General features: G+C 46.5%; 1 protein-coding gene across 3 annotated transcripts in view; it reads left to right on the top strand.

The window, feature by feature from the left end:
- Window positions 1–25,771, top strand: part of PHF20 (PHD finger protein 20) — a 1,063,788-nt gene that overhangs the window by 196,683 nt on the left and 841,334 nt on the right. For all 3 annotated transcript variants that reach the window (XM_085619024.1, XM_085619022.1, XM_085619023.1), the window contains 2 exons: window positions 2,945–3,116; window positions 13,554–13,638. In XM_085619024.1, the coding sequence (XP_085475150.1) occupies window positions 2,945–3,116; window positions 13,554–13,638 (257 nt within the window). The remainder of the gene's footprint in view (window positions 1–2,944; window positions 3,117–13,553; window positions 13,639–25,771) is intronic.

The following is a 25,771-nucleotide window of genomic DNA, read 5'->3' as shown; positions in this document are numbered from 1 at the left end:
ACTTAGCGCCATTAGTGATATCTTTCGTGCATCCAATGCTCTATTTAAACGTGCAGCACTGAACATTTTCAAAGAAGGCGAATCAGCGACATTCATTGGAGACACGACCTATTTGAAGACGCTTGTCTTACTGGGGTAAGTTCTGTGAACTGTTTAGTTTGTTTACTTTATTATAGTATAACTGGCAGGGTTGGCTAAATTATGCGAGAAAAGGAAAAATATGCAGGAGATGATGGTATGAGGCAAATGTGGCAAATGTATAATTATGTGTACACCATATAAAAGCAAGTTGCAAAATGTCCGGTGTTGGGCGGATGGGTTCCTGTGCTGTTGCGTCGCCTGTAGGTGTGGTTATGAGTGCATGTGACTAGCTGGCGACATGTCTTTGTACTGTTACTTGACTTTGCACTTGTTTTTTTTTGCATATAAATATAGCACGAACTCGACCCGAAGTTTATTGGAGCGCTTTACACGAGCACCGTATTTACATTACACTTTCAGGCACGGGGAGATTAAGTGATTTGCCCAGAATCACAGGATGTTGATGCGACCTCGGGGCTCAAACTCTGGTTTCCAGCACCAAAGTCGGCAATTTAGCCGATGGACCACATCCTCGCCCTTGCCCTGCTGATTTTCAGGGACGGCTGCTCTCTCTTCACAAGGGTCGGGCGAACTAGGACTCCACTGCCTGACCTGGAACACTGTTAGGTGTTTGTATTTATTTTTTAGTTTTTTTTATTTAGCGCAAACTCAATCCGTAGGTATTGAAGCACTTTATATGTATACCACATCCATTATAGAAGGACACATTCATGTTTGGTAGGTACGTGGATATTAAGTTATTCATAACCGGCGGAGCCAAGGCTGGTCTCTCTACCTCTGTGACTCCGGTTGCTGCTCGCGCCTCGTGTATAGCTGGTTTTCCTAGTTATCTGGCGAATACAAAAGCGGGCTTTGCTGTGTTTCTGTTTAAAGGCTACACATAAGGGGCTCAACTGATCGAATTGTAACCAGCTGTCCAACACAATACCGGCAGAAGGGCTCAGTGAGACGTACACTTGTAAGGGGCAGAGGTTACACTCCTGGCAAGTCTGCCTCAGCCTTCATTCTTCCGAGGTGGATCAATTGAATACCATTGATTGGGTAGTAGTTATATCTGTTAACCAAGCGTAGAAATGGAGCAAATTTAATACGGAGGGCTATTTGAAAAGTATAATTTTTTTCCAATGTGCCAGATGAATTTGTCTTTATGTTCTTGGGACTTATAAGAATCTTGTAGTGTGTACATCAGGCGGGTCATGTGTCTTTGGAAAACTAGCACCTTTTTGTGATATTGTAGTTGCATGATAGTTTCACATTATAATAGTGGGGGCTCGGATGTCAAACCTCCTTTCCGGGTGTTGGTCCTTGCCAGCAGTCATCACCTACTGGCAAAGACCTGATTTTTAAAATGTATATCACCTGTCCACCTCCTTCCCCTTCCAGTACCCCTCTCTCCCTTTCGTTTTCACCCTTCCAGCCTCTCTTCCCCCGTTCTCTCTCGGTCCGCCATTTCTCTCCATGCCCCCATTTCTCTCTCCCTGTGCCCCCTTTCTCTCTCTCCCTGTACCCCCTTTCTCTCTCACTGTACCCCCCTTACTCTCCATCCCATTTTCCCGTGACCCATAGCTTTGGCTGCAGGTGAGTTGGCACAACTCCTGTGAGAGAAGTGTCTCTAGATTAGGTGGCACGTGCCCCTGCTGGGACCATGGTCAGGCGTTTGTCTGTTACACAGAAAACCACGTCTCCGTTAAACTGCAGTTTGAGAGTATTTTTGGTTATTGTGTTTATTTACTGTACCAAATGAATCATGGTGGAACCGGGAATCTTATGCCAGAGCATCCCAGGAATCCAAGAAGTAAAACTGAAACACATTTTGGAGAAAAATCATGTGATGTTGCAGAAATCGCTTCATCTCTTGGTGGTGTTTAATGTAGGTTCATGTACAAACCCCAGCCATCATATAAGGTCTCTGGAATGCCTTAGACCTGGCAGAGTCTCTTGATGCCCATGAGCAACAGTAAAGAGCATGTTCACCGCTGAAGAGAGTGACCACTTCACCATTCATCCCTTTGTGCCTGCAAACAGAGCTGAATACTTCACCTTTCACCACTTTGCATCTGCAAACAGAGCTGACCACTTCACCAGCTGAACAACATTTGCACAAGCGTCGCTGACACCCCGTACTATCGATTTTTTTTGTTGTTTTTTTGTTTTTTTTTTATTGCATATGATGCCACAATCACTTCAAGTACATTTGTTGTGATCCGTAGTCCCTGTCCCCTGCTATACATTCCATCGTAAATTTTTAGATCCCGTTTTTTGTATTTTTATTCATCCATTCACACTCCTTTACGTTAAATTAGCCATAGCTTTACTGTACAGTTGTTAAAATAGCTTATAATATGGTATAGTGCGTAATTTTTAAACAATCACTCCACTGCAAACAAAAACATTGATAAAAAACACTGCAAATGCTTGTTAGGACATAGAATGTGGGGATGGGCAGGCTGCCTATCTCTGGTTATGTGTGCAGCTCTTGCCGTGCACTTGGGCACAGTCCTTTGTTCAGATGATGCTCCTCACAGGCTCAGTCTGACAAGCTGCAACGGTCTTGCTTCAGGGATGGTGAGCACAAACAGTGCTTTGTTTTCCATTTTAGTATGTAATTTCAAACCAGACTTCCAGTGGTTTTTGCTAGTCGTCTGCACTTGAAATCTTTTTAGGCTAATTTGAATGAGCAAATCTAAATCAGGAAAATTAATAGCTTCTGCACCGTGGAGTTTCGACCCTGTGGCTACCAAGAAAGTTCACCAAGTGATTTGCAAATGGGAACACTGATAATAGATTTTTGGTGTTTTACTTGATTGTGAAATATTGAAGTGAGCCTACTTGTGTTTTGCAGGTATGCAGCTCTTATTGAAGAAATCAATTTTGAAGAAGGGAAGGTACTTGTTCATTTCAAACACTGGAATCACCGCCATGATGAATGGTTCTGTTGGGACAGCCCTGATCTGCGCCCTGAAGAGAAGATCCAACTACGGACAGAAGGCTTGCATAGTGAGCCAGTGCAACCTGTAAGTAGAGACCATTTACTATAGACCATTCCGTGTAAACAGCACATCTTGAGAAAGTGTTTTACTGGTGGCGTGTGTATGTTGCACAATATTTGAAATTTTATTTGGCACATGAAGTGATTTGCGGATTTCAAATTTTTTTTTTTTTTTTAAAGCAATTTTTATTTTGTAGTTCAAGACCAACAAAACTGCTACGGAGGATACTTCACCAATGTTTACTGACATTCTCTGATTGGACCCTCCCATGGTTCCCTCCCATTAACAAAGTTTTAAAAGCAGTCATTATCACAGGCATGGCTTTACTCTTGTCCTGGCATGACATCCAGAAGGCCCTGATAAGCCCCCAAGCCACTCCATATATTCCTCCATTTGCTTGGGCAGCCCTACTTTCATAGACCTGGCGTGCTGCAGCCCTGCACCAGTCCATGTCCCATCTCCACTCTCCATCACTCGGTGCTTTAGTCGCACCCCATCGGCAAACAATATTCTGATTTGCCAATGCAAATCTTAGGGTGGATACTAATCTAGTGTGCATTACAGGGCATTCCTCACTTCAGATATTCAACGGAACAGTTCTATGTGAGACCTTGGTCGTGAGGCCAGCCTCCTCACAAAGGCAGCCGCAGACCCCTCTCCCGAAGCCCTCCAATCGTGTGCCGTCAGTGTGTGTAGGAGCTGCCCCCCTGCGTTCCACAGCCCCTGGCGCACTTATCTGTACTAGTCCTGCCCATCTTACGTAAGAGCTTTCGTGTGTAGTAGGACCTGTGAAGCCCGCAGAGTTGAATCCGCATTAACCGGGCTCTGACTTCCCCGGGTGATCAGTGTCTCATCCTCTCTCTCTCTCTCTCTCTCTCTCTCGCTCTCTCGCCCTCCTCTCTCGCTCTCTCGCCCTCCTCTCTCGCTCTCTCGCCCTCCTCTCTCGCTCTCTCCCCCTCCTCTCTCGCTCTCTCCCCCCCTCCTCTCTCGCTCTCTCCCCCCCTCCTCTCTCGCTCTCTCCCCCCCTCCTCTCTCGCTCTCTCTCCCCCTCCTCTCTCGCTCTCTCTCCCCCTCTCGCTCTCTCTCCCCCTCTCGCTCTCTCGCTCCCTCTCCTCTCTCTCTCTCTCTCGCTCTCTCCCTCTCTCCTTCCTCCTCTCTCCTCTCTCCCTTTCGCTCTCCTTCCTCTCCTCCTCTCGCTCTTTATCTCTCTCGCCTACAGATTTCAATTCTCAATGTGCAACTATAATTGTTAAAGCAGGTTGTGTTTTGCTTCATTTGGTGGTGAGTATTCCTCTTAATGCACGAGAGGTATGGTTAATGTTCATCCAGCGTAACATTGTTTTTATGCGTCCCTATATCATAGCAATGCAGTTTTAAGATGCTAGTGAATTAAACTGCAAATGTTTCTGGAGCATCAAGACTTCTAACTTAGCCCCAATGAAAATGTAACATGTTTCCGTTCATATTTTATGCTCCGTTATTCCCAGCCTTTACATCAATTTGCAGCTTTTTGGGTTTAGATTTCAGTGCCCGTCAGTACTTCCACAATGGTAGATGGTTGGGCTGTTTAAAAGACCATTAGGTTTTCACTAGGCGTCGTCAAAATGTGCTTACACTACTGTATTACACTATTCATGTCCTGTTTTACAACTCCAGCATTAAAATTAAAGTTGCAGCTATTAGTGCTAAGATTAACATACCTGGGAAATGGTTTCCCCACTGCCAACAAAATGGTGCAGCCTTCTCTAACAAGCTCGATAATATCTACACACCAATGCGTTACCAGCAGGAACTTAAAACTTTTTTCTGGTCAAGCTCATAACCAAATTCGTCAATCCATGCTTTCGTGCAACATGAATCTTCTCATGTGCAAACATTATTTTTTGTAGCTGGTTCATACACCAGGTGAATCAATGACCTACAAAGCCTTTGCGCCTCTGAATTTATCTGGATCTTTGACCCCAAACTGTTGACTGAATTCCTTCTGAATGATGACACCATCTTTCCAGTTATTTTTTTTCTCTGCTGGCACACTCTTTTGTAATACAAAACATTTCAAAACCCTGACATTGAGCACGTTTTAGATGCAACTAACCGGAGGAACCCTGGATCTGTGTTACTGGGAAATAGGTGTTTTAACTATAGTACCAATGAGGTAACCAAGCGGATACCAATTATGCTATTACCTAATTGAATACACCCTACATGTTCCAGTGTTACATGGGAAAAAAGCCATCTGTCCACACTCTATCAGAGGAAAGAAAGCTTCATTGTCATTCCCGTTGTATGTGGCTGTCAGCTACATGGTCTACTTCACACGATTGTGTATCCTTGCGCAGGTAGCCATGCAAAATGTGGTCAAGAATTTTGACCTAAGTTTTAACCCTCCCCCCCCCCCCCCCTTCCCCACTTATATTCTCTGCTGTGAGTTACACCTATTTTACAGGGATTCTTTCATTATCAACTCTCTTCTGCCCATGCCTCAGACAACATTAAAAAAAAAAAAAACATACCGATTGCTTTTTTTCAGAGAACTGGTGAGCGGGCTTACTTATGTGGGGGGAGGGGGTGTAGAATACATGACTGTACATGAATCGCGCCTACGTGCTTGCTATCATATCATATGCAAAGTATCTTAAACTGATCAAGAAGTTTCCATTTCTGTCTGTGGGCGAAAGTTTATAATGTGGCAGCCCTAGGAGCAACTGAAAAATCAGAGGTAATTTTACCCTTTGGTCAAATCCATTCAGAATGGTCTCCCATACCAAATTTGCCTTCAAAGCGAGATCCTACAATTCTGTAAATGCATGAAATCTTCCTCTCCGGGATCTTTTCAGGTGCCTTCTCTGCAACGAATAAGTGCCCAATTCTCTTGCTACTTGCAACGCACACCCAGCATCAGTAACAACCGTTGTTTGTTTCTCTTACATATTACTTGTGCTGCCAGAGGCAGAAAGTATTTCTATTTATAATTCTTTTGTTATGAGGTACTCTCAGAGCTTCGGTCCGGCCTGATTTCTTCCAAGCATATTACATGGGAAAAGGGATACGTGGCCCGCATGCCTGGACTTTTACATAGTAAGTTATGCTTAATTGAAGGAGGGAGAAGGTTTTTGTCTTTTTGTGGGAGAAAAATATTAGAAAGAAGTGGCCTCTTTAGATCTATCCATACATGCTGAATGTACAGGGCAAATAACAAACCAATTCCATATATATATATTTTTTTCAAATTGCTAGATAATTGAGTCTTTTGCACTAAGGTAAGTAATGGTGGAGATCATGAGACGATTTCAAAGTGGAACTTTAATATTGGGAAATAACTAGAAAATGCAGTTGATGTAGAGGAAAGGGTTGGAGATTTGCTGGCTAGTGAGGCCTAATAAAAGTAACAAGATTACATTTTAGAAATAAAAGCAACTGCTTTGTAATTACATTTCAAGTAAGTTTTCTTTCTCTTCCAGGGGATCCTGATCAATAGTCATAAGCATTAGAATATTCCCGCCCATGTGCGGGATCCCTGAAACAGTATATTATATGTGCCCCACATATATATATATCCATACATATATACCTATATGTATACACAAGCAATTGCAGCCCATAACACCCTAGAGCTGAACCATGCTGTAAGGAATTTCCACTATACATAAGAAAATAGCATTATAAACATGAGAAACAACATTATAACTTGTTTGGAAACTGTTTTAATGCTTAGAAAACAGCAGAAATTCTTAGAAAACACTGAAAGCATAGGAAGCTCCCAGGCTGCATTGCAAATACCCAGTCTAAAAAGACTGAAAAGCTAACTAATAGCTGCATAGCAAAAAACTGACACCGTGCCTTACCTTTAAGGCACACCTGTCCCCCACCTTCCCATCATGCCTCAGGGGTGGCAGTTAGGTCAGTTGTTCTTTCCGGCTCCTTCTGGAAGGATCCTGGCAACAGAGCTCCACTTTTTTCTGAGTTTGTCAGAAAATATTGTCTATTTTTCAACTGTTTTTTCCCTTACTTCGACGTTTTACATCTAAGTCAGTAAGAGGCTGTCTTTTTTAGGCAGTTTTGGGCATTTTTTCCAACTTGAAATGCCTTCTCTTTTCGATCCTTGCCCTGCTTGTGGCAAGAAGAAGGCCAGGACTGACTCTCATAGGGTCTGTATCCTGTGTCTACCGGAGGATCATGATTCCAAGACATGTACTCACTGCCAGAGCCTGTCCAAGAGAACTTTGAAGGACAGAGAGCGAATTCGCATTTATGGCCTGGCACAACCATCCAGAGGCCGATCTCCGGTGAGGAAGGGCTCCAAGAGGCCTAGAGATTCATCTAGGAGCAAGTCCTCTCGTCCTTCCGCCTCAGCGTCTGGCTCGGCGCTGAGGAAAGATGTTCCGGTAGGTCGTGTTTCCAAGAATAGACTTTCGACAGCGGGCTCGCCGTCGAGAGCAGGTACGTCGTCGACGTCTAAGTCCAGACCGCCATCGTCAACTCGGCGACGATCGGCGTCGAGATCTAGAGCCTCTCCGCCGTCGTCAACCCGGCGATGATCGGCGTCGAGAGACACCACCCCTCCGCCGTCGTCAACCCGGCGACGATCGGCGTCGAGGAGCAGGGAACCTCCGCCGTCGTCAACCAGGCGACGATCGGCGTCGAGGAGCAGGGAACCTCCGCCGTCGCCAACCCAGCGGCGATCGGCGTCTAGGAGCAGGGAACCTCCGCCGTCGTCATCTCGACGACGATCAGCGTCGAGGAGCATGGACCCTCCGCCGTCGTCATCTCGACGACGATCAGCGTCGAGGAGCATGGACCCTCCGCCGTCGTCAACCAGGCGACGACCGGCGTCGGAGTGTCACCCCTCCGTCGTCGAGGGCACGATCCCCTCCGTCATCGAGGCTCCATCAGCGTTCGACGTCGAGACAGCAGGATCCTCCGCCGTCGTCATCCAGACGGCGTTCGGCGTAGAGGTTGGCATCCGCGTCGACGTCGAGAGTGGCAGCATCTCCGCCGGCGTCCCCATGGCGTTCGGCGTCGAGGGAGAGAGGGCCTCCGTCGTCGGCTTCACATCGCCGTTCGACGTCGAGGCGGCATTCTTCGCCCACTGAACATGGCCGCCGGTCCACATCGAGGCGTCGTTCGACGTCGAGAGAAGAGTCCCGGCGAGAAAGAAGGCGACGCCACGGATCGACGTCAAGACCACGCTCGACCTCGAGACATGCCTCGGACAGGTCGGTGGTCCTGGTGACAGTCGGTGTCGCGCCATTCCTCCTCTCACTCAGGGGCATCTCCACGACCAGCAATTCCACAAGAGCCTGCCGGCCAACCCTGTAGTTCTTCCCCTCAGACTCAAGGGACCATTTCTCTGTCGCCCAGATGGCTGCTGCCAGCACATCATTGGCAGGACTCAGAGGCTACAAGGAGGCTGCGGGAATACGTCAGTCAAGTGCATGACTCTCCGCTGCAACGGCTGGTGGCGGCTGTGGACAGAGCTAGTCCCCCCAGGCCAGCACGTCAGAAGTCGCCGGACAGCAGGCGACGCAGATCGCGCTCCCCCAGGCGGGAGGGGCGTTCATCCGGATCACGGGTTCGTGATCATCGCCGGGAGCGGAGGACTCCATCATCGTCCTCTTCCTAGTCCACCAGGTCCTCCATCAGGGACTATTCACCCACGCTATCGGGCAGCCCAGTGTCCAGGGTCTCGCCCATAGACGACCTCAACACCTACCAGGAGGTGTTGCAGCGGGGAGCGCAGAAGCTGGGGATTGAGATGTCAGTCCCCCAAGTCACCACGTCGGTGATTTTTGAAACACTTCACCAGAAGTCTGCCTCTCGTCCACTGCTTCCTTTGGTCCCAGGAATCATGGAACCAGTCATGGACACCTTCCTCACCCCGGCGACCGTCAAAGCGGTTCCGGCTCGTATCCTCAAAAAATACAAGCCAGCTACCTCTCACCCCGTCTTTGTGAAGATGGACCCGCCTGCGGACTCCGTAATAGTGGCGGCTGCAAGAAAGGGTCAGACGGCGTCGGCCTCCTCTTCCGTTCCACCAGATAAGGAGAAAAGAACCCAGGACTCCTGGGGACGCAGGGCTTGCTCTTCCGCGGCGGCGTCCCTCAAAATCTCCAGCGCGGCGGCGCTTTTGGGCAGATACGATAGGGCTCTCTGGGACTCGATGGAGCGATTCAAGTCCAAACTCCCCAAGGAGGACCAAAAGGACTTTGACGAGATTGTTACTGAAGGGGCTCTGGTGGCTAATCAGTCGATTAGCACAGCGGCGGATGGTGCGCTACTCTCAGCCCACTCTTACACACACGGCGTGTGCGCCAGGAGGTCGTCCTGGTTGCGGCTGACAGGGCTCAAGCCAGACGCACAGCAACGGATTTTAAACCTCCCGTTCTCTGGCAACTCCCTCTTCGGCACTCACACGGATGAGGAGATGGGGCGCATGAAAACTGAGCTAGACACCCTCAAAGCTGTGGGCTTGGAGAAAAAAACGGAATTCAAGCGCCGTTTTCGACCCACCCAACGCAAGGGGCCTCAACAGAGGGTTCAAACCCCTCAGCGGTCTCAAAAGTAAACCCCAAGGAAAATCGCAGTTTCGAGGCGGAAAGTCGGCAGGGGCAGAGGTGGACACCAGCAGCAGTCCTCCACTACCACCAGAGGAGGAAAGTCATGAGCGGTGGCTTCCTCTACGACCATTGCCCACTCCAGTGGGAGGAAGTGCGTCACGACATCAAGCAGAGTGGGACAGCATCACAAAAGATCGCTGGGTGCTGAATATACTGCGAAATGGATATGCGCTATGTTTTCGAGCGCATCCGAAAGACATCCCGCCAAAAAGGTCCCGTCCTCACCACTTAAAACTGCTCCAAAAGGAGGTGAGGGCCCTTCTGCAAAAACAGGCCATAGAAAAAGTTCCTCCTTCGCAGGTTGGAAAAGGAGTGTACTCCCGGTACTTCCTTGTGCCCAAAAAAGATCAAGAGCACAAGTTTCGGCCGATTCTGGACCTTCGTCTCCTAAACAAAGTCATCGTCAAGGAGAAGTTCCGTATGTTGGCGCTTCACCAAATATGTCCACATCTGCAAGTCGGGGATTGGATGTGTTCGGTGGACCTCCAAGATGCGTACTTTCACATTGCAATCGCGAAACATCACCGCAGGTACCTGCGGTTTGTGGTTGGAAGCAAGCATTATCAGTACAAAGTCCTTCCATTCGGACTCAAGTCGGCTCCGCGAGTCTTCACCAAATGTATGGCAGTGGTGGCGGCCTGCCTACACAAGCAGGGTCTCTTTGTCTACCCTTACTTAGACGACTGGTTGCTGAAGGCTCCATCCCAGCAGCAGGTGAAGAAAGACTTCCAGATCTGTCTGAGACAGTTGCACGCTCTCGGCCTTCACGTCAACATGGCAAAGTCCATGCAGCAGCCCACTCAGTCCATCCACTACCTTGGCTCCGTTCTGGACACAAGCGTGGGAAAAGCGTATCCTTCGGGGGAGAGACTGTCTTCAATGAAGAGGAAATGCAGGCTTATGCAGCAGATGCAGAGGCCGTCAGCCCGGCAGGTAGCATCTCTGCTGGGATCCATGGCGTCCTGCATTTTTCTCATTCCCAACGCCAGACTGCGAATGAGACCTTTGCAGCAAGCTCTGGAGGACCAATGGGATCAGTACACAGGCCGTTGGGGAGATCGAATCTCTCTCTCCCAGGTGGCGAAATCTTCCCTTGCATGGTGGACTCATCAGGACAATCTGTTGGTGGGAGTCCCGTTTCACCACCCACTTCCGGTGCAATCGGTGGTGACAGATGCATTGCTGCAAGGTTGGGGGGCCCACATGGGGTGCCTCCAAATACAAGGTCGGTGGTCTGCAAAAGAACAGGGCTACCACATAAATATGCTAGAACTTCGGGCAGTCCACCTTGCTCTAAAGGCGTTCCTCCCAGCAATCAAGGCCGACTCAGTCCTGGTGCAGACCGACAACACCACGACCATGTTTTACCTGAACAAACAGGGCGGGACTCGGTCACGCCCCCTCTCCCTGGAGGCACAGGCGATCTGGCACTGGCTGCTCGCCCGGAACCTCTCGGTAGTGGCAGTGCACCTTCAGGGGGAGTTGAATATCAAGGCAGACTCACTCAGCAGGCACTTCGAAGATCAGCCCGACTGGGTGCTGCACGACGACGTGGTGGCAGACCTGTTCCGTTGTTGGGGTCGTCCAGAAATCGATCTGTTTGCAGACGACAAATTCAAAATGCCACGCCTTCGCGTCCAGATTCCACCGTCCAGGGACCAGGGGGAATGCTCTTTTGATGGACTGGTCAGGGACATTTGCCTACGCCTTTCCGCCCCTGCCTCTGATTCCGAAGGTGGTATCCAAGCTGCTCAGATCCGACATGAAGATGATCCTCATAGCTCCGGACTGGCCGCGCCAGTGGTGGTACCCGGACCTTCTCCATCTCTCAGTGCGACCTCACAGGCGACTGCCTTGCAGGCCGGACCTGCTGTCCAAGATGGGCGGGAGGATTCTACATCCCAACCTTCCCTCACTGAACTTAACAGCATGGCTCCTGAGGTCCTGCAATACGGACATTTAGGTCTACCACCTGACTGCATGCATATTCTCAAAGAAGCGAAGCGACCCTCCACGAGAGCGTCTTATGCGTTTAAGTGGAAGAGGTTCTTCATTTGGTGTAGGGAGAATCACCTTGATCCTACAAAGGGGCAGGAGGACGTCATCCTTCCGTACCTCCTTCACTTAGCTAGATCAGGCTTGAAGTATGCATCCATCAGGGTCCATTTGTCTGCCATTACAGCTTACAGGAGGTCTCCCAGTCAACCTTCCTTTTTCCAGATGCAGGTGGTCAAGGACTTCTTGCAGGGGTTGAAGAAAGTTTACCCCCCTGTTCGAAACCCTTCTCCTCCGTGGGAGTTGAACTTAGTGTTGTCCAAGTTGATGGGCCCACCTTTTGAGCCGATCCACAGAGCTTCCTTACAGCATATGTCGTGGAAGGCCGCTTTTCTGGTAGCCATTACATCGGCACGCAGAGTAAGCGAAATCCAGGCTCTCTGTACTAAAGAGCCGTACACAGTTTTTCACCAGCACAAAGTGGTCTTAAGGGCACATCCATCTTTTCTCCCTAAGGTAGTGTCTGATTTTCATATTAATCAGTCCATTTCTCTGCCATCCTTCTTCCCGAATTCAGCGACCCCGGCTGAGCGGTCGCTCCACTTCTTAGACCTCAAGAGGGTACTTAAATTCTACCTGGCAAGTACCAGAGGCATTAGGAAGACGGATCAGCTGTTTGTCAACTATGGCGCCATGAGAACAGGCTTCCCAGCAGCTAAGAGATCCATCTCCAGATGGATTGTTTCCTGCATTACCCTAGCCTACCAGCTGGCGAAAAGGCCCTTACCTTTGGCCCCTAAGGCTCATTCTACTAGGGGGAAAGCGGCCACAGTAGCTTTCTTGCATGACGTTCCAATGGCAGAGATCTGCAAGGCGGCCACTTGGAAATCGGTTCACACCTTTACCAGGCACTACTGCCTCGAATCCGATTCCAGGGCGGATGCCCAAGTAGGCCAAGCCTCCTTGAGGAAACTGTTTGGGTAGCGGGGTCTATCTAAGCATACTGTTACTTCTCTGTTTTTTCTTTCCTTTGCCCGCAGGGGGATAAGGTGAGGCTCGCTATTCTATTCTAATGCTTATGACTATTGATGAGGATCCCCTGGAAAAGAAGGATTAGTTACTTACCTGTAATCCTAGTTCTCTTCCAGGGGTATCCGCATCAGTCATAAGCAACCCTCCCGCCTCCCCGGGCAAAGGTGTGATATTTTTCAGAGGTTATTATTTCTTTGTGCCATGACTTTTCAGTCTCCGCAATGAACAACTGACCTAGCTGCCACCCCTGAGGCATGATGGGAAGGTGGGGGTCAGGTGTGCCTTAAAGGCACGGTGTCAGTTTTTAGCTATGCAGCTATTAGTTAGCTTTTCAGTCTTTTTAGACTGGGTATTTGCAATGCAGCCTGGGAGCTTCCTATGCTTTCAGTGTTTTCTAAGAATTTCTGCTGTTTTCTAAGCATTAAAACAGTTTCCAAACAAGTTATAATGTTGTTGTTTCTCATGTTTATAATACTATTTTCTTATGTATAGTGGAAATTCCTTACAGCATGGTTCAGCTCTAGGGTGTTATGGGCTGCAATTGCTTGTGTATACATATAGGTATATATGTATGGATATATATATGTGGGGCACATATAATATACTGTTTCCGGGATCCCGCACATGGGCGGGAATATTCTAATGCTTATGACTTTGATGAGGATACCCCTGGAAGAGAACTAGGATTACAGGTAAGTAACTAATCCTTACTTCCTATTTGGTCATCCTTCACAATGCTAAGTTTTCCATTTTGTTGATCTTCATTATTACACTGTGATTTAATTATCACCTTTTGAAAATGTATTTTGTCTTGTAGGAGTTTCGTGTAAATCAAAAGGTGTTGGCTTGCTGGTCTGATTGTCGATTTTACCCTGCTAAGGTTACGGCTGCAAACAAGGATGGTAAGAATAAGATTTATCCATGTGGAGTGTAATGGAAATAGATTTATATACTTTCATAGGGCATGCTAATAATGACCATACAGCTAATGACCAAGTGGAGCAATCTTAATTATTGAATGAATTTTACTTAATATATCTGTATGTTTTTCTGTTCTCTACAAGGGATTAAATGTGCTGCCTTGATTTGTGTTTATGGCTATCAGCGAAGATCCCAGATTGGAGACAGAAAAGTTACTTGTAATCCTAGTTTTCCTTCTTGGCACTCTAAATTAAAGTCATTCACCACGTTCCTCATTACTGAAGGATCAGTTTGGTTTCTTCAGGAGGGTCAGATTACTGAGGTTCTGTGAAAGCAGACTTGGGTCAAGCTATTGTAGAGCATGATTAGACAGTGATGCCGCTGGCTCCCTTACAGGAAATGTTAAATGAAACTGTTGGCTGTTTGGCTGCATTATTCTCATTTTCCTTTATTTTGTCCTTCAAAAAGATTTGTGAAGCTTTGTAGTCCCATACTATTGCCTAATGTCATCTTTAAAGAAAAAATAATTGTAATGTTCGAGGCATATGAGCTGTAGATCACATGCTTTGCATAAGCCTGCCATCTAGTGCTGGGTCCGGATGTTTGCACTTTGTTTTTCTTAGAAAAAGCATTTTCCAGTCACAAGGTAGGTGACTCCTCCTTTCGGTGATAGTGCGCATGGGCATGGACTCCATTGTTGGATTTTTTTTCTTTTTTTTCTGCCATCGGGATCGGACATGAATGGCTGTACTCCGGTTCGGCACCGTTTCTCGGGTTCCCCTTGGTGTGCAATCCACTACCTTTGACGGTATTGCTTTTCGATCGCGTTTCCCATTCTCCGCGTATCGTTTCCATTCAGAGTCTTCGATCAGAAGATTCGTGGAGGACCGTTGTGCCTACCAGTGTCGGGCCCGTTAGCAGTCGATAGAACGGACTCCATTGAAATTTTGTCCCGGGTGTTGCGCTAAGTTTCCACGCACCGACTTGCACAGGTGTGCAAATTGTGTCTATCCCCAGAACACGACGAACAGGACTGCGACGCGTGCCGATCATTTCGATCCAAGAAGACGCTCAATGACATTCGGGCTTGACATCACGAAATGTATCAACAAAGGGGCTCCACACCGGACATCTTCGGGAAAGATTACGACCTGGAAGAATTCCACGCACAAGGAGCCGAAGAAGAGGAAGAACACATCTTGGTGTCCGAAGCCGACTCCGACACGGAAGAACAAGTAACACCGGTTCAGTGTACAGTGAATACTGACACTTCCCTGCCCCAATACTTACCGAAGAAAAAGACTCCGGTCCTTCCACTGCCCTCGGGCAAAGGTCGGCACTGAGAAAAGGTTTCAAACACCCGCCTTCCGGCTCGGCACCGAAACATACAGACAAGCCTTCCGGCCTGGGATCTAGTCGACCCCGTTCGGGCACTGATCTGAAATCTTAGGCATTGAAATTCAAGCACGTACTAGTGACCATCCCTTCGACACCAAAAACAACATTTTCGGATCCAAACCCTTCGAAGCCGAACCCTTTGACAATTCCGGTGCCAAAAACCAAACCGCCTCCTCTTCCATCCAAAAAGCCTTGTTTCGGCGTTCTGCCTTCTAATACGGACCAAACAAAAAGAACTGGCCATCAATCCAGACACTGGACATATTTATGTGAAATTAAAAAGGAAACCAGAATTAATAGAGGTATACCAAATTCCACTTATAAGAAAATGTGGGTCCTAATCCTTCTCCTCCTCCTATTACACCTCCTTCACCCATTGACACAAATATATTGAATACACCCACAAATTCTCCACAACCACAGTCACCTGATCACCAAGATGATGGGGATATACCTCCGGACATAATTCCTGATCCATGGGAGGATTACAATACAGATCTTAAAATTAACGAACCGGATCTATACCCTTCCAAACCCTCCTCACCAGATGACAATATAGAATACATAGAACTACTCAATAGGGCTGCTGATTATCATGGGGTACAACTTCATAATGAGACCCTTGAAGAGAATTTTCTCTGAGTATTTAAGTTCCTCCCAAAGAGCAACACAAACACTACCTATGCTCAAAGGAATGCTTAAACACGCAGACTTTTTAAAGGCCCCATGCGTGCAAGGATTGTCACACCCAGAGTAGACTAGAAGTTTAAGGTGGCACCTACTGACCCTATCTACATCAAGGGCCAAGTTCCATTAGACTTCATGGTAGTATCTAACAAAAAGAGCAAACTCGCAGACCGCAGGAGATGCCCCTCCTCCTGATAAGGAGTCAAAACTCATAGATGTCTCTGGCAAAAGAGTAGCTGCGCAAGCAACCAATCACTGGCGAATTGCAAATACCAAAATTATTTTAGCTCGCTATGACAGGGGTCATTATGACGAGCTAGACAAATGAATTCAATTTTTGCCAGATGAACATATGAGTAAAGCTAGTGACCCAATTAAAGAATTAATTTCCAACATTTTCATTAGATGCTCTTTAGACGCAGGTGATACCGCTGCTCGGGCAGCAAACACACTAGCGTTCTGTTACAGTGACACGCTTGGCTCCAGAATTTCTGGGTATAATCCAGAGATCCAAGCCTTTATTTTAAATCAGCACTTTGATAAAGAGCACTTCTTTAGAGAAGATGAAGAGAGATAGAGGTCGAGAAATCCATGGGGGCTTTGCAGCTTCCTTCCAATCGGGGCTCCTTTAGCTGCTCCTTTTACAGGGGGGGGGGGGGGGGGGGGGCTCAAAGAACATATCAGAAAATCCCTCCTTCTCTTACAAAGGCAATAATCTGTCGCCCTCTTCAAGAGGATTTAGAGGTAATAACGGCAAGTGAAGAGGTAGAGGCAACTCAACACTTACTTCCCCTGCAAACAATAAACAGTGACTTCCTTCCTCTACCCCCGACCATTCCACTCCTGTCTAGGAACGTCTCTCCCAATTGCTACCCGTCTGCAATACAATCTCTTCAGACAGCTGGGTTCTACAATTTATCCAATATGGTTATTGCCTGGAACTTACCGCCACTCCCCCCAAACATTCCTCCACGATCACACAACATGTCACAAGAAGATCTGAACCTTCTCAAACAGGAAATTCTCTCCTTATTAGAAAAGGGAGCTATAGAGCCAGTCCCACTACAGTATCAAGTGTCCGGCGTATACTCCTTTTACTTTCTAATACCTAAAAATGACTGCTCCACCAGGCCTATACTAGACCTCGGAGAACTGAATTTGTACATCCAATCAGACCATTTTCACATGGTAATACTCCAGCAAGTGCCCCCACTCTTTCAGCAAAGCGACTTTCTGTCTACTTTAGACTTGAAGGGCGCCTACTTCCATATCCCAATACATCCCGCTCATTGCAAATACCTCAGGTTTATGGTAGCGGGACAATATTGCCAGTTCTAAGTGCTTCCATTTTGGTCACCACTACTCCCAGAGTGTTCACCAAATGCCTAGCAGTGGTCGCAGCTCATCTACGAAGACAACACATTCATGTCTTCCCATACTTGGACGACTGGCTCATAAAAACGCCAGTTCACAAGTAAAGTGCCTACAACACACTTTCCAAACAGTGCAGCTGCTACACGACCTCTGATTCACAGTGAATCTGTCCAAGTCCCATCTCCAACCCTCCAACATGCAAACATACTTGGGAGCCACTCTCGATTCGCAAAAGGCTCTAACCTTTCCCAGTCTGGCCAGAATCCGCAACATTCAGGCTCTAATTTCTCAGTTCCAGCCTCAACACTCATTGCGAGCTCGGGTGTTCATGCAGTTACTAAGAATGATGACGTCTTGCATCTTAATAGTTCCCTATGCAAGACTTCAATTGCGTCCCCTTCAAGAATGTTTAACACGTCAGTGGAACCAGCCTCCGGGTCAGTTTTCAGATCTAGGGTTGATAGACTCAAAGCTCTCTGCAGTGGTGGAATCCACAAAACCTTTCCAAAGGGCGGCCCTTCATCGACCCATTTCCACAGATAGTGCTAACAGCAGACACACCGCTCACTGGTTGGGGGGCTCATCTCCAAACTCACAATATTCAGGGCATGTGGAGTTCACAGCAAAAGCAGCTTCACATAAATCATCTAGAGCTGCTAGCAGTATTTCTAGCGCTCAAAGGCTTTCAAGGTCACCTTGCAGGCAAAGCTGTCCTGATAAGTACAGACAACTTGACAGCCATGTACTATATACAAAAACAGGGGGCGTCCCATTCTCTCCAGCCATCACAACTTGGACAGGACATTTGGAAGTGGGCCATACACCACAAAATCTATCTCCTCACAGAACACCTTCCGGGAGTAGACCATCAGATTGCAGACTTGCTCAGCAGGCAAAGACAACCGATTCACAACTGGGAACTCCACCCTCCAGTTCTCCTCCCGTACTTTCAGATGTGGGGCTTCTCAGACCCAGATCTTTTTGCCACACACCAAAACGCAAAATGTCCAAGCTTCGCCTCCAGGTATCCACACCCATTGTCCAAGGGCTATGTACTATGGATGAACTGGTCAGGGATATTTGCCTACGCTTTTCCGCCTCTCCCACTTATTCCACTAGTGGTTCGGAAACTCAGGTAAACATCCCTCCGGTTAATCCTCGTAGCTCCCACATGGGCTTGTCAACCTTGGTTCACCACGCTGTTGGAGCTCTCAGTAGTTCCTCATCAAAAACTACATCTCACATCCAAACTCTTTACACAGAGCCATCAAGAGATAAGACACCCAGATCCCACATATCTCAACCTTGAAATCTGGTACCTGAAGTCATAGTTTGGCTCCCTCAATCTTCCGCCAGACTGTATGAACATCATTAAAGAGGCTAGACGTTCTACTACAAAGGCTTGCTATGCAGCAAAATGGAAGCGGTTTGTTATTTATTGTAATAACAATCGTATCGACCCACTTGATGCTTCAGTTCAAAACATAATTTGTTATTTACTGCATTTACAACGCTCAAATTTAGCACACACATCCATACTCTTACATCTCACTGCAATAGCCGCGTACCTTCAAAATAGACATTTGTCTCTTTTCAGAGTGCCTATTATTAAGGCATTTATAGAAAGACTCAAAAGAGTTATTCCGGCAAGACTTCCACCTACCCCAGTGTGGAATCTTAATATTGTTTTCACCAGACTAATGGGTTCACCCTTTGAGCCATTGCATAAATGTGAGCTGCAATTTCTCATTTGGAAAGTTGCTTTCCTCATTGCTATCACATCACTGAGGAGAGTGGGTGAGCTTCAGGCACTAACCATGGAGTAACAATTTTTACAAGTACACCAAAACAAAGCGGTTCTTCGGACTAATCCTAAATTTCTATCCAAAGTAATTTCTGCCTTTCACATCAACCAATCTGAGTTGCCTGTATTTCCTCAACCAGATTCTGTGGCAGAACGTGCTCTTCACACCGTAGATGTTAAACGAGCATTACTCTTTTACATAGAAAAGACAAAACCTTTTCGTAAAACTAAACAAGACTGCCTTTGCTCCACCTCACAAAGGCAACCCCATTTCTAAATCCTGTATTGAACGGTTGATAGTCAAATGTATCCAAACATGCTATGCAAAAGCAAAAAGAACTTTAACAATTCCCCCTAGAGCGCATTCCACTTGTAAACTGGGAGTTTCTATGGCTTTCTTAGGAAACATTCCCATAGCTGACTTCTGTAAAGCTGCAGCATGGTCTACACCTCACACATTTACAAAACACTATTGTGTAGATGTGTTAGCAAGACATCAAGCAAATGTGGGCCATGCAGTTCTACCTACACTCTTTCACACCACTGCAACAGTTACAGGTTAGCCACGGCTTTGGGAGATTACTGCTGTATACTCCATGCAAAGCATGTGACCTACAGCTCACATGCCTCAAACGGAAAATGCTATTTACCCAGTATACATCTTTTCTTGGCATGTAGAGCTGTAGATTCACATGCACCCACCCATCTCCCCGGGTACCTATACCTGTTGCAGTAATATCTATCTTAGATATACACACATGTACATCTCTATTCTACTCTTACTAACTCCATTCTTGTCCTCTGCGGGAAAACAATCCAACAGTGGAGTTGATGCCCATGTGCACGATCACCGAAAGGAGGAGTCACCTACCTTGTGACTGTAAAAGACTTCTTCGAAGAAAATCAAAGTGCAAACATCCGGACCCAACACTAGATGGCAGGCTTATGCAAAGCATGTGAATCTACAGCTCTACATGCCAAGAACAGAAGCATACTGAGTAAGTAGCATTTTCCTTCTTTAACAAAGACTGCAGATATAGTTTCTCTGAACCGGCTTAGTTTCTAAAATATTATTTTGTAGGACGAAGATGTATATTATTAGAGAAAAGAAATATCCAAACACAAATAATCTTGAAGGTAGTCAAGTTTGACTATCGTGTGGTTTGGCAATAAAAATTAAAAAGTGAATATTAATTCCTAAGTTAAAGTCCCAACCTGACTTCAGCTCCCACTCCTGTTATTCCTGGATATGGTTTCTGATGAGATGTGTTTTAGGGACCTACATTAATTCATTGTTTATTAGTGTTGATTAATTGTTTTCATTCTGTACTAATCCATTTAAAATAACACTCTTAGCTATTGTTAAATGGTGACTTTGTGGGTGTATAGATACTGCCCTATTGGCTTACAATGCTGAGTTTAGTGGGTTTTTTTCTAGCTGGTGTACATGTGCAATGATGCATTTAAAAATATGATGGTAGTTGTGTTGGGGTATATTTGTGGTTGTATGCCTACATAATGGAGGCTATGTTTCCTTTTTGTTACGTGATTAAGCTGGTGTTTGAGCAAATCGGTGATTATGCTTGTAAGTGGGTAAAAGGCACTCTGTAGAGCATTGATATATTGGCTGTGCTATTATGGTTGTTTTGTTGGCATATAATGGTGGCTATGGTACTGTATTATGGTTTGTCATAATGTACTAATTTTGGAGTATTTATGTATGAAGGTAGGTGTGTTGTATAATGGTATGTGGGTGCAGAATGGGGCTATGTTGCCATTTGCTGTTGGTGCCTTAGACTTATTTTGGTGTTTGTGGGGATTATGAACGTGGCTTTGTGATGGGGTGTGGCAGAATACTGGTTGTTCTGCGCTCATGTGTATCATAGGCTGGTGGTATGAAAGATAATAGTGTGACTGTGAAGAAATGTATGATGGTGGGGGGGTCTTTGTTGGTGATGTAGCAAAGTCTGTGCTGGGAGTGGGAGTTAACAGTGGGACACAAGAACTATGCAACACCCTAACATTTTTTTTTTTTAAATGTATTTATTGAATTTTCAAATAAGGCAGACATTCAACGATACAGGGTCATTGAAGTAACACCCTAACTTTAGAAACCTTTTCTTTATTGTAAAGCAACTATCAATATAGTAGTCAACCATAACTTTATTAAAACTTGATTTGTATTTTTTTGGGTAGGGAATTTATTTAGAATATTTTTTATTTTTGGGAAACAAGTTTTGTGAAGAGTAGTTTTGAAATATTAGAATCATTTAGTCTTGTAGTGCTTCGCTTATGTCATAACTGTACAGTACGAAGTGAATTAAACCCCCCACCCTCCATGGGTATTTTGATGGAAAGGTGTATGATGCTGCGTGTTTCGTCATGACGGTGGATAGATGTACTTATGAAAGTGGATCTGATTTCATATTGTGGGTGTGTATATGTTTGATGTGGATATGTATGATGGTATGGGCACATACAAGTTAATTTTTTGTTTGAAAAGATGTGTGACTTTGCGAAGACTATATGCTGTGGGTGCAAGTTGACTTAGTACAGTGGGGTATGGCCATGATCTGAAGGTAGCACCTTAATTCGTGGGCTTTGTGGCAGTTTCATTTTTATGGCACCCGACTGAAGCCTTGTGTGCCTGTTCTTCCCTGTGTACCGTCCTGCTGGCTTTTGGTGCAGCCTCCTGATCCTTCTGCAGTCCCTCTGTTCCCTTCCCCTCTGTCTACACCTCCACCCATCCCCTGGAATGGAAAAAGCATTTTGGGGACCCCATGTAAATAAAAGTAAGATACATTAGGTGGGCATGTGCTCCAGGAAATATAAATAACTAAACAAAATTTAGAGGGGAAACCTGCATTTACCAATGGATCATGATCTGGGCAAAAGGCATATCCACGAGTGATGCCTGAATGTCACCCAAGAAGCCTGTGTATCTCATCCATGGTCGGTGACAGAGCACCATGCTAGGCCTGACTACTATAAGCAATCAGAAGTGCCAGTACTGACCTTTATGACATATTTAGCAGTGTCCTGGCTATCATCAATACTTTGCACCAGGTTGGCATGGATTCCTCCAGGACAGCAGGCACGTTTGTGCCCATGTCCTATAATGCGTCGGAGCATCTTCCCAGCAAAGAGCTGGCACTGACTGACGGGTAAGGGTAGCCGAGGAGAACATCAGTTTCCCGAATGCCTCAATTCTCTTTGACTCTATCTGGGGTAGGGAGTGAGTCAGGATAGTGGAAGCCTGAACTACCTGGAGTAGGGAGGTGCATCAAAAAACAAGGTTGGGTATAGGGAATTAAGCTGCATAACCTCCTTTGTCTTCAAAAGCTTTTTGACTTTGGTGAAAGTCCCTACTAAAAAGTTCTTGGAGCTCTGGATTGCGACTCCCAGCTAACAGTGCTATTTTCTGAGAATCAGAATTAACTGGTGCCGCGCGCATCAGAACTGTTCCTAGATGTGACCTTGGTTCAAGACTGATTTATTCAATCAGGATATTAAGACTGGCAATCTTTCAGGAATTGAGGCTGGGTACAAAAGGGCAGGAACTGGTGTGGATCATAGTGCCAGATGTGGAACTGGCTCAGGAGTCTGAGCTGAACTCCAAACGGGCCCAGGAGACACAGATGGTGCAGAGAAATGATCTCCTGACAGTAGCCTAACTTGAGTCCTCCTTCAGGTCTGTGTGGTCCGAAGGTACGCCAGAGGGTGACAAAGATTTGCAGCGTGGCTTCCTTGAATGCCTCATTGTGATGCGATGACGCAATAATTCTGGGTGCATATTGATCAACTGTGAAATCGGTTCATTGGTAGTGGACTGGGGACCAAGTGGTTCCTTGACTTCCTCACAGCTTCTCAGAAGGAGAGTGGCGACACTGGAACAAGAGCCACATGGCCATGTTATGCTTCTTCTTAGACCTTGCGTGACTTTGAGTCCTTGTCCACACCCACACACCAGAGAGACACCTCGTGGGGGCTCTAACACGGACATCTGCTTGTGACAGTCCCAACAAGGGTTAACCCTTGTATTTTTAAAATGGACATGTTCCCTTGCACACTGGAAAAGAATTGTAAGAAAAAACTTGCCAACTGTCAAGAAAAGCTTAGAAGCTAGCTCCTGATCAAAAGGAACTGAAGTCAATGTTTTGGATGTCGCTTGTATGTTGCTCCACAATCACTTTTGGGGTGGAAGGAGGTTGGCATGGAGCTGCATGACATTACCTACCAGTGTGTAGGAGCTATTCTAAAAAAAAATCTTCTGGCTACAGTCTAGTGCCTAGGGATAGTCTAAAGGTGAGGAATCTGCGGTTAGAAGTACCCATCAGAAACCTACGATGCAGAACTAAGAGTACATGTAATTTACATTTCCTTACTTGCAGACTGCCCACTTCACCATTCTTTGAAGTGGATAAATAAGCTAAATTTGCTTACCACTAGTATCACATCAATCTTGTAATTCACATTTGTAGGTCTGTGGAAAAAAGGGCACAAATGTCTGCACTGGGTATTGTCTTTATTTTAGCTCCTTGTCGCCCTGTCTGTTATGGGACAAAGCTGTAGTTGAGGCTAGTGGTGCAACCTACAGGTATGCTCGAGCTATTGCACGTCTTTTCCAATCCAGCCTGGTGCCTGGGAAACTCAATACGTCAGAAACCTGTGCGAACATAAAGTATCCACCAGATAGAGCATTACCAAAGGCAAGTAACTTATTTATTTGGCACTTGAACTCATTCCTGAAGTGCATTTGCCTGCATAAACACCTTTTCAGAAAAGACCTTCCTAGACCTCTTTTTCCGCTCTAAGTGCTTACAGAATTCCTACAAGGTCTTGGGAAATGATTTCTCTTAAACAGAAAGCACACTCTCACTTGACAGCTCAACATTGTACTGTCAAAACCAAGGAATACTTGCACGTAATTATGGTTAAAAAAAAAAAAGCATGAATTTTTATTGAAGTCAAAAACATTTGAAGTGTCGCACCTGTGTGTGGGATCCCAGAAAACGTTTTTCCATGCATACAAAAATCCCAGTAAATTTTAAAATAAACACACAATTTAAATGCAAAAACATTTATTTACTTTGGTCTCTGCTCCCTCTTCAGTTGCTGAAATATAATTAAGCCATAGGCAAGCCCGTTCTCAGCCTCTCCAGCAGCAACCAGGCCATCATTTCCACCCTGTGTGTGTGTGTGTGCGTGTGTGTGTGCGTGTGTGTGTGTGTGTGTGTATGCGTGTGTGTGTGTATATATATGTGTGTGTATGTATGTATCCGCCTACAAGAGTCTGCTGGTAGTATGCGTTTTTCTTTTTACAGTTCTTCTTTAGTTATTCCAGTATGGCCGATGCAATTAAATATTGAGTCGGGGGCATCCCACGAGGCTTTACACATATTTATCATGTGCTCCCCTCTCAGAGCATTTATATCCGGAACTGGCTCTCTGTGTGTTTACACTCCTTTTTGCGTACTGGCCCTGCGTGATATTTCTTCAAAACGCTGATGATTATATTTTCCCGCTGCACAACAGTTTTAATTGTAGCCCAGACCGAGGGCATGTATGCCGTTTTACTAACCCTGAGACTTGGGACATGCATGTTTAACAGTTTAATTTTTGCAACCTGTTAGAAATGGGATGTTCGAGGCATATGAGCTGCAGATTGTACACTTTGCATAGATCGCCATCTGGTGTTGGGCCCGGATGTTTGCAGTTTGGTTTTGTTCTTTGGACAGTCTTTGGAAGTCACGAGTTCGGTGACTCCTCCTTCGGTCCGTACTGCGCATGGGCTTCGGCTCCATCCTCAGATTGTTTTTTTCCGCCATCGGGCTCGGATGTGATACTTCGTGCTCCGGCTTCGAACTTTTACGGTTCCAGCCTCGACGGAAAATCCTCGTTCATCGAGTTTCTTCAACTTCTTCATCTCTCGTAGAGGCACTTTTCTCGATTCCACACATCCGCACCGGCCTTCGGGCCCTCCTCGACTCCGGTCCCGGCCGATGGAAAGGACTCCGTTCAAAAAGTGCCCAAAATGTGGGTCTAAATTTCCCCACACCGACCTCCATCAGGTGTGTAACCTTTGCCTCTCTCCAGAACACGAGGCCAGAGACTGCCCCGCCTGTAAGTCTTTTCGATCAAAAAAGACCATCCGGGATCGAAGAGCTCGACGCACCATGGCGCACTCATCGACCGCGGCTCCACCGGACATCTTCGGAGACGACACCGGGGCTTCGGGGCAACAACACACCGAGCAGGAGGAAGACATCGTCAGCGCTTCTGAGGCCGACGACTCCGACCTGGAGGACATCACACCGGCGCAGAGGGTCGTGAGTACTCTACCCCCTCCCACCCCTGCGCCCATATCCAAAGAGACTCAGGTTACACCTTCGCCTTCGGGCCTAGGGAAAACAAAACACGCAGCTTCTATCACCCCACCTTCTGGCCCGGTGTCGAAGCCTCACAAGTCTCACGGCAGCTCGGGCTCGAGCCAGCCTACTCCTGGTGCCGATAAACACCGTTCGGCACCGAAAAAAGTGACGCCCAGCTCGACTCCGAAGCCACCGGTGCCGAAGCCTGGACTCTCGGTGCCGACGGAACACAAACATAAATCCCTCGGCACCGAGGCTCCGGCGTCGAAGCCTACCTCGACGCCGAAAAAACCGGAGGTTCCAAAAAAGCATGGCGCAGAGAAACCACCCAAATCCTCGGCTCCGAAAACATCGGCGCCAGCGGACGATTCGGCGCCAATGGACCTTTTTACACCTGATCCTTTTCAAAAAACCTTATCAAAGGATCCAAAGACTGGGCTATTGACTTTGACTGTCAAGAAAAGACGTCTTGACACACCA

The sequence above is a fragment of the Triturus cristatus genome, chromosome 7, assembly GCF_964204655.1.
Source record: "Triturus cristatus chromosome 7, aTriCri1.1, whole genome shotgun sequence".
NCBI classification, from domain to species: domain Eukaryota; kingdom Metazoa; phylum Chordata; class Amphibia; order Caudata; family Salamandridae; genus Triturus; species Triturus cristatus.
The sequence above is the reverse complement of the archived record's forward strand: the minus strand, read 5'-3'. Positions and strand labels throughout refer to the sequence as shown.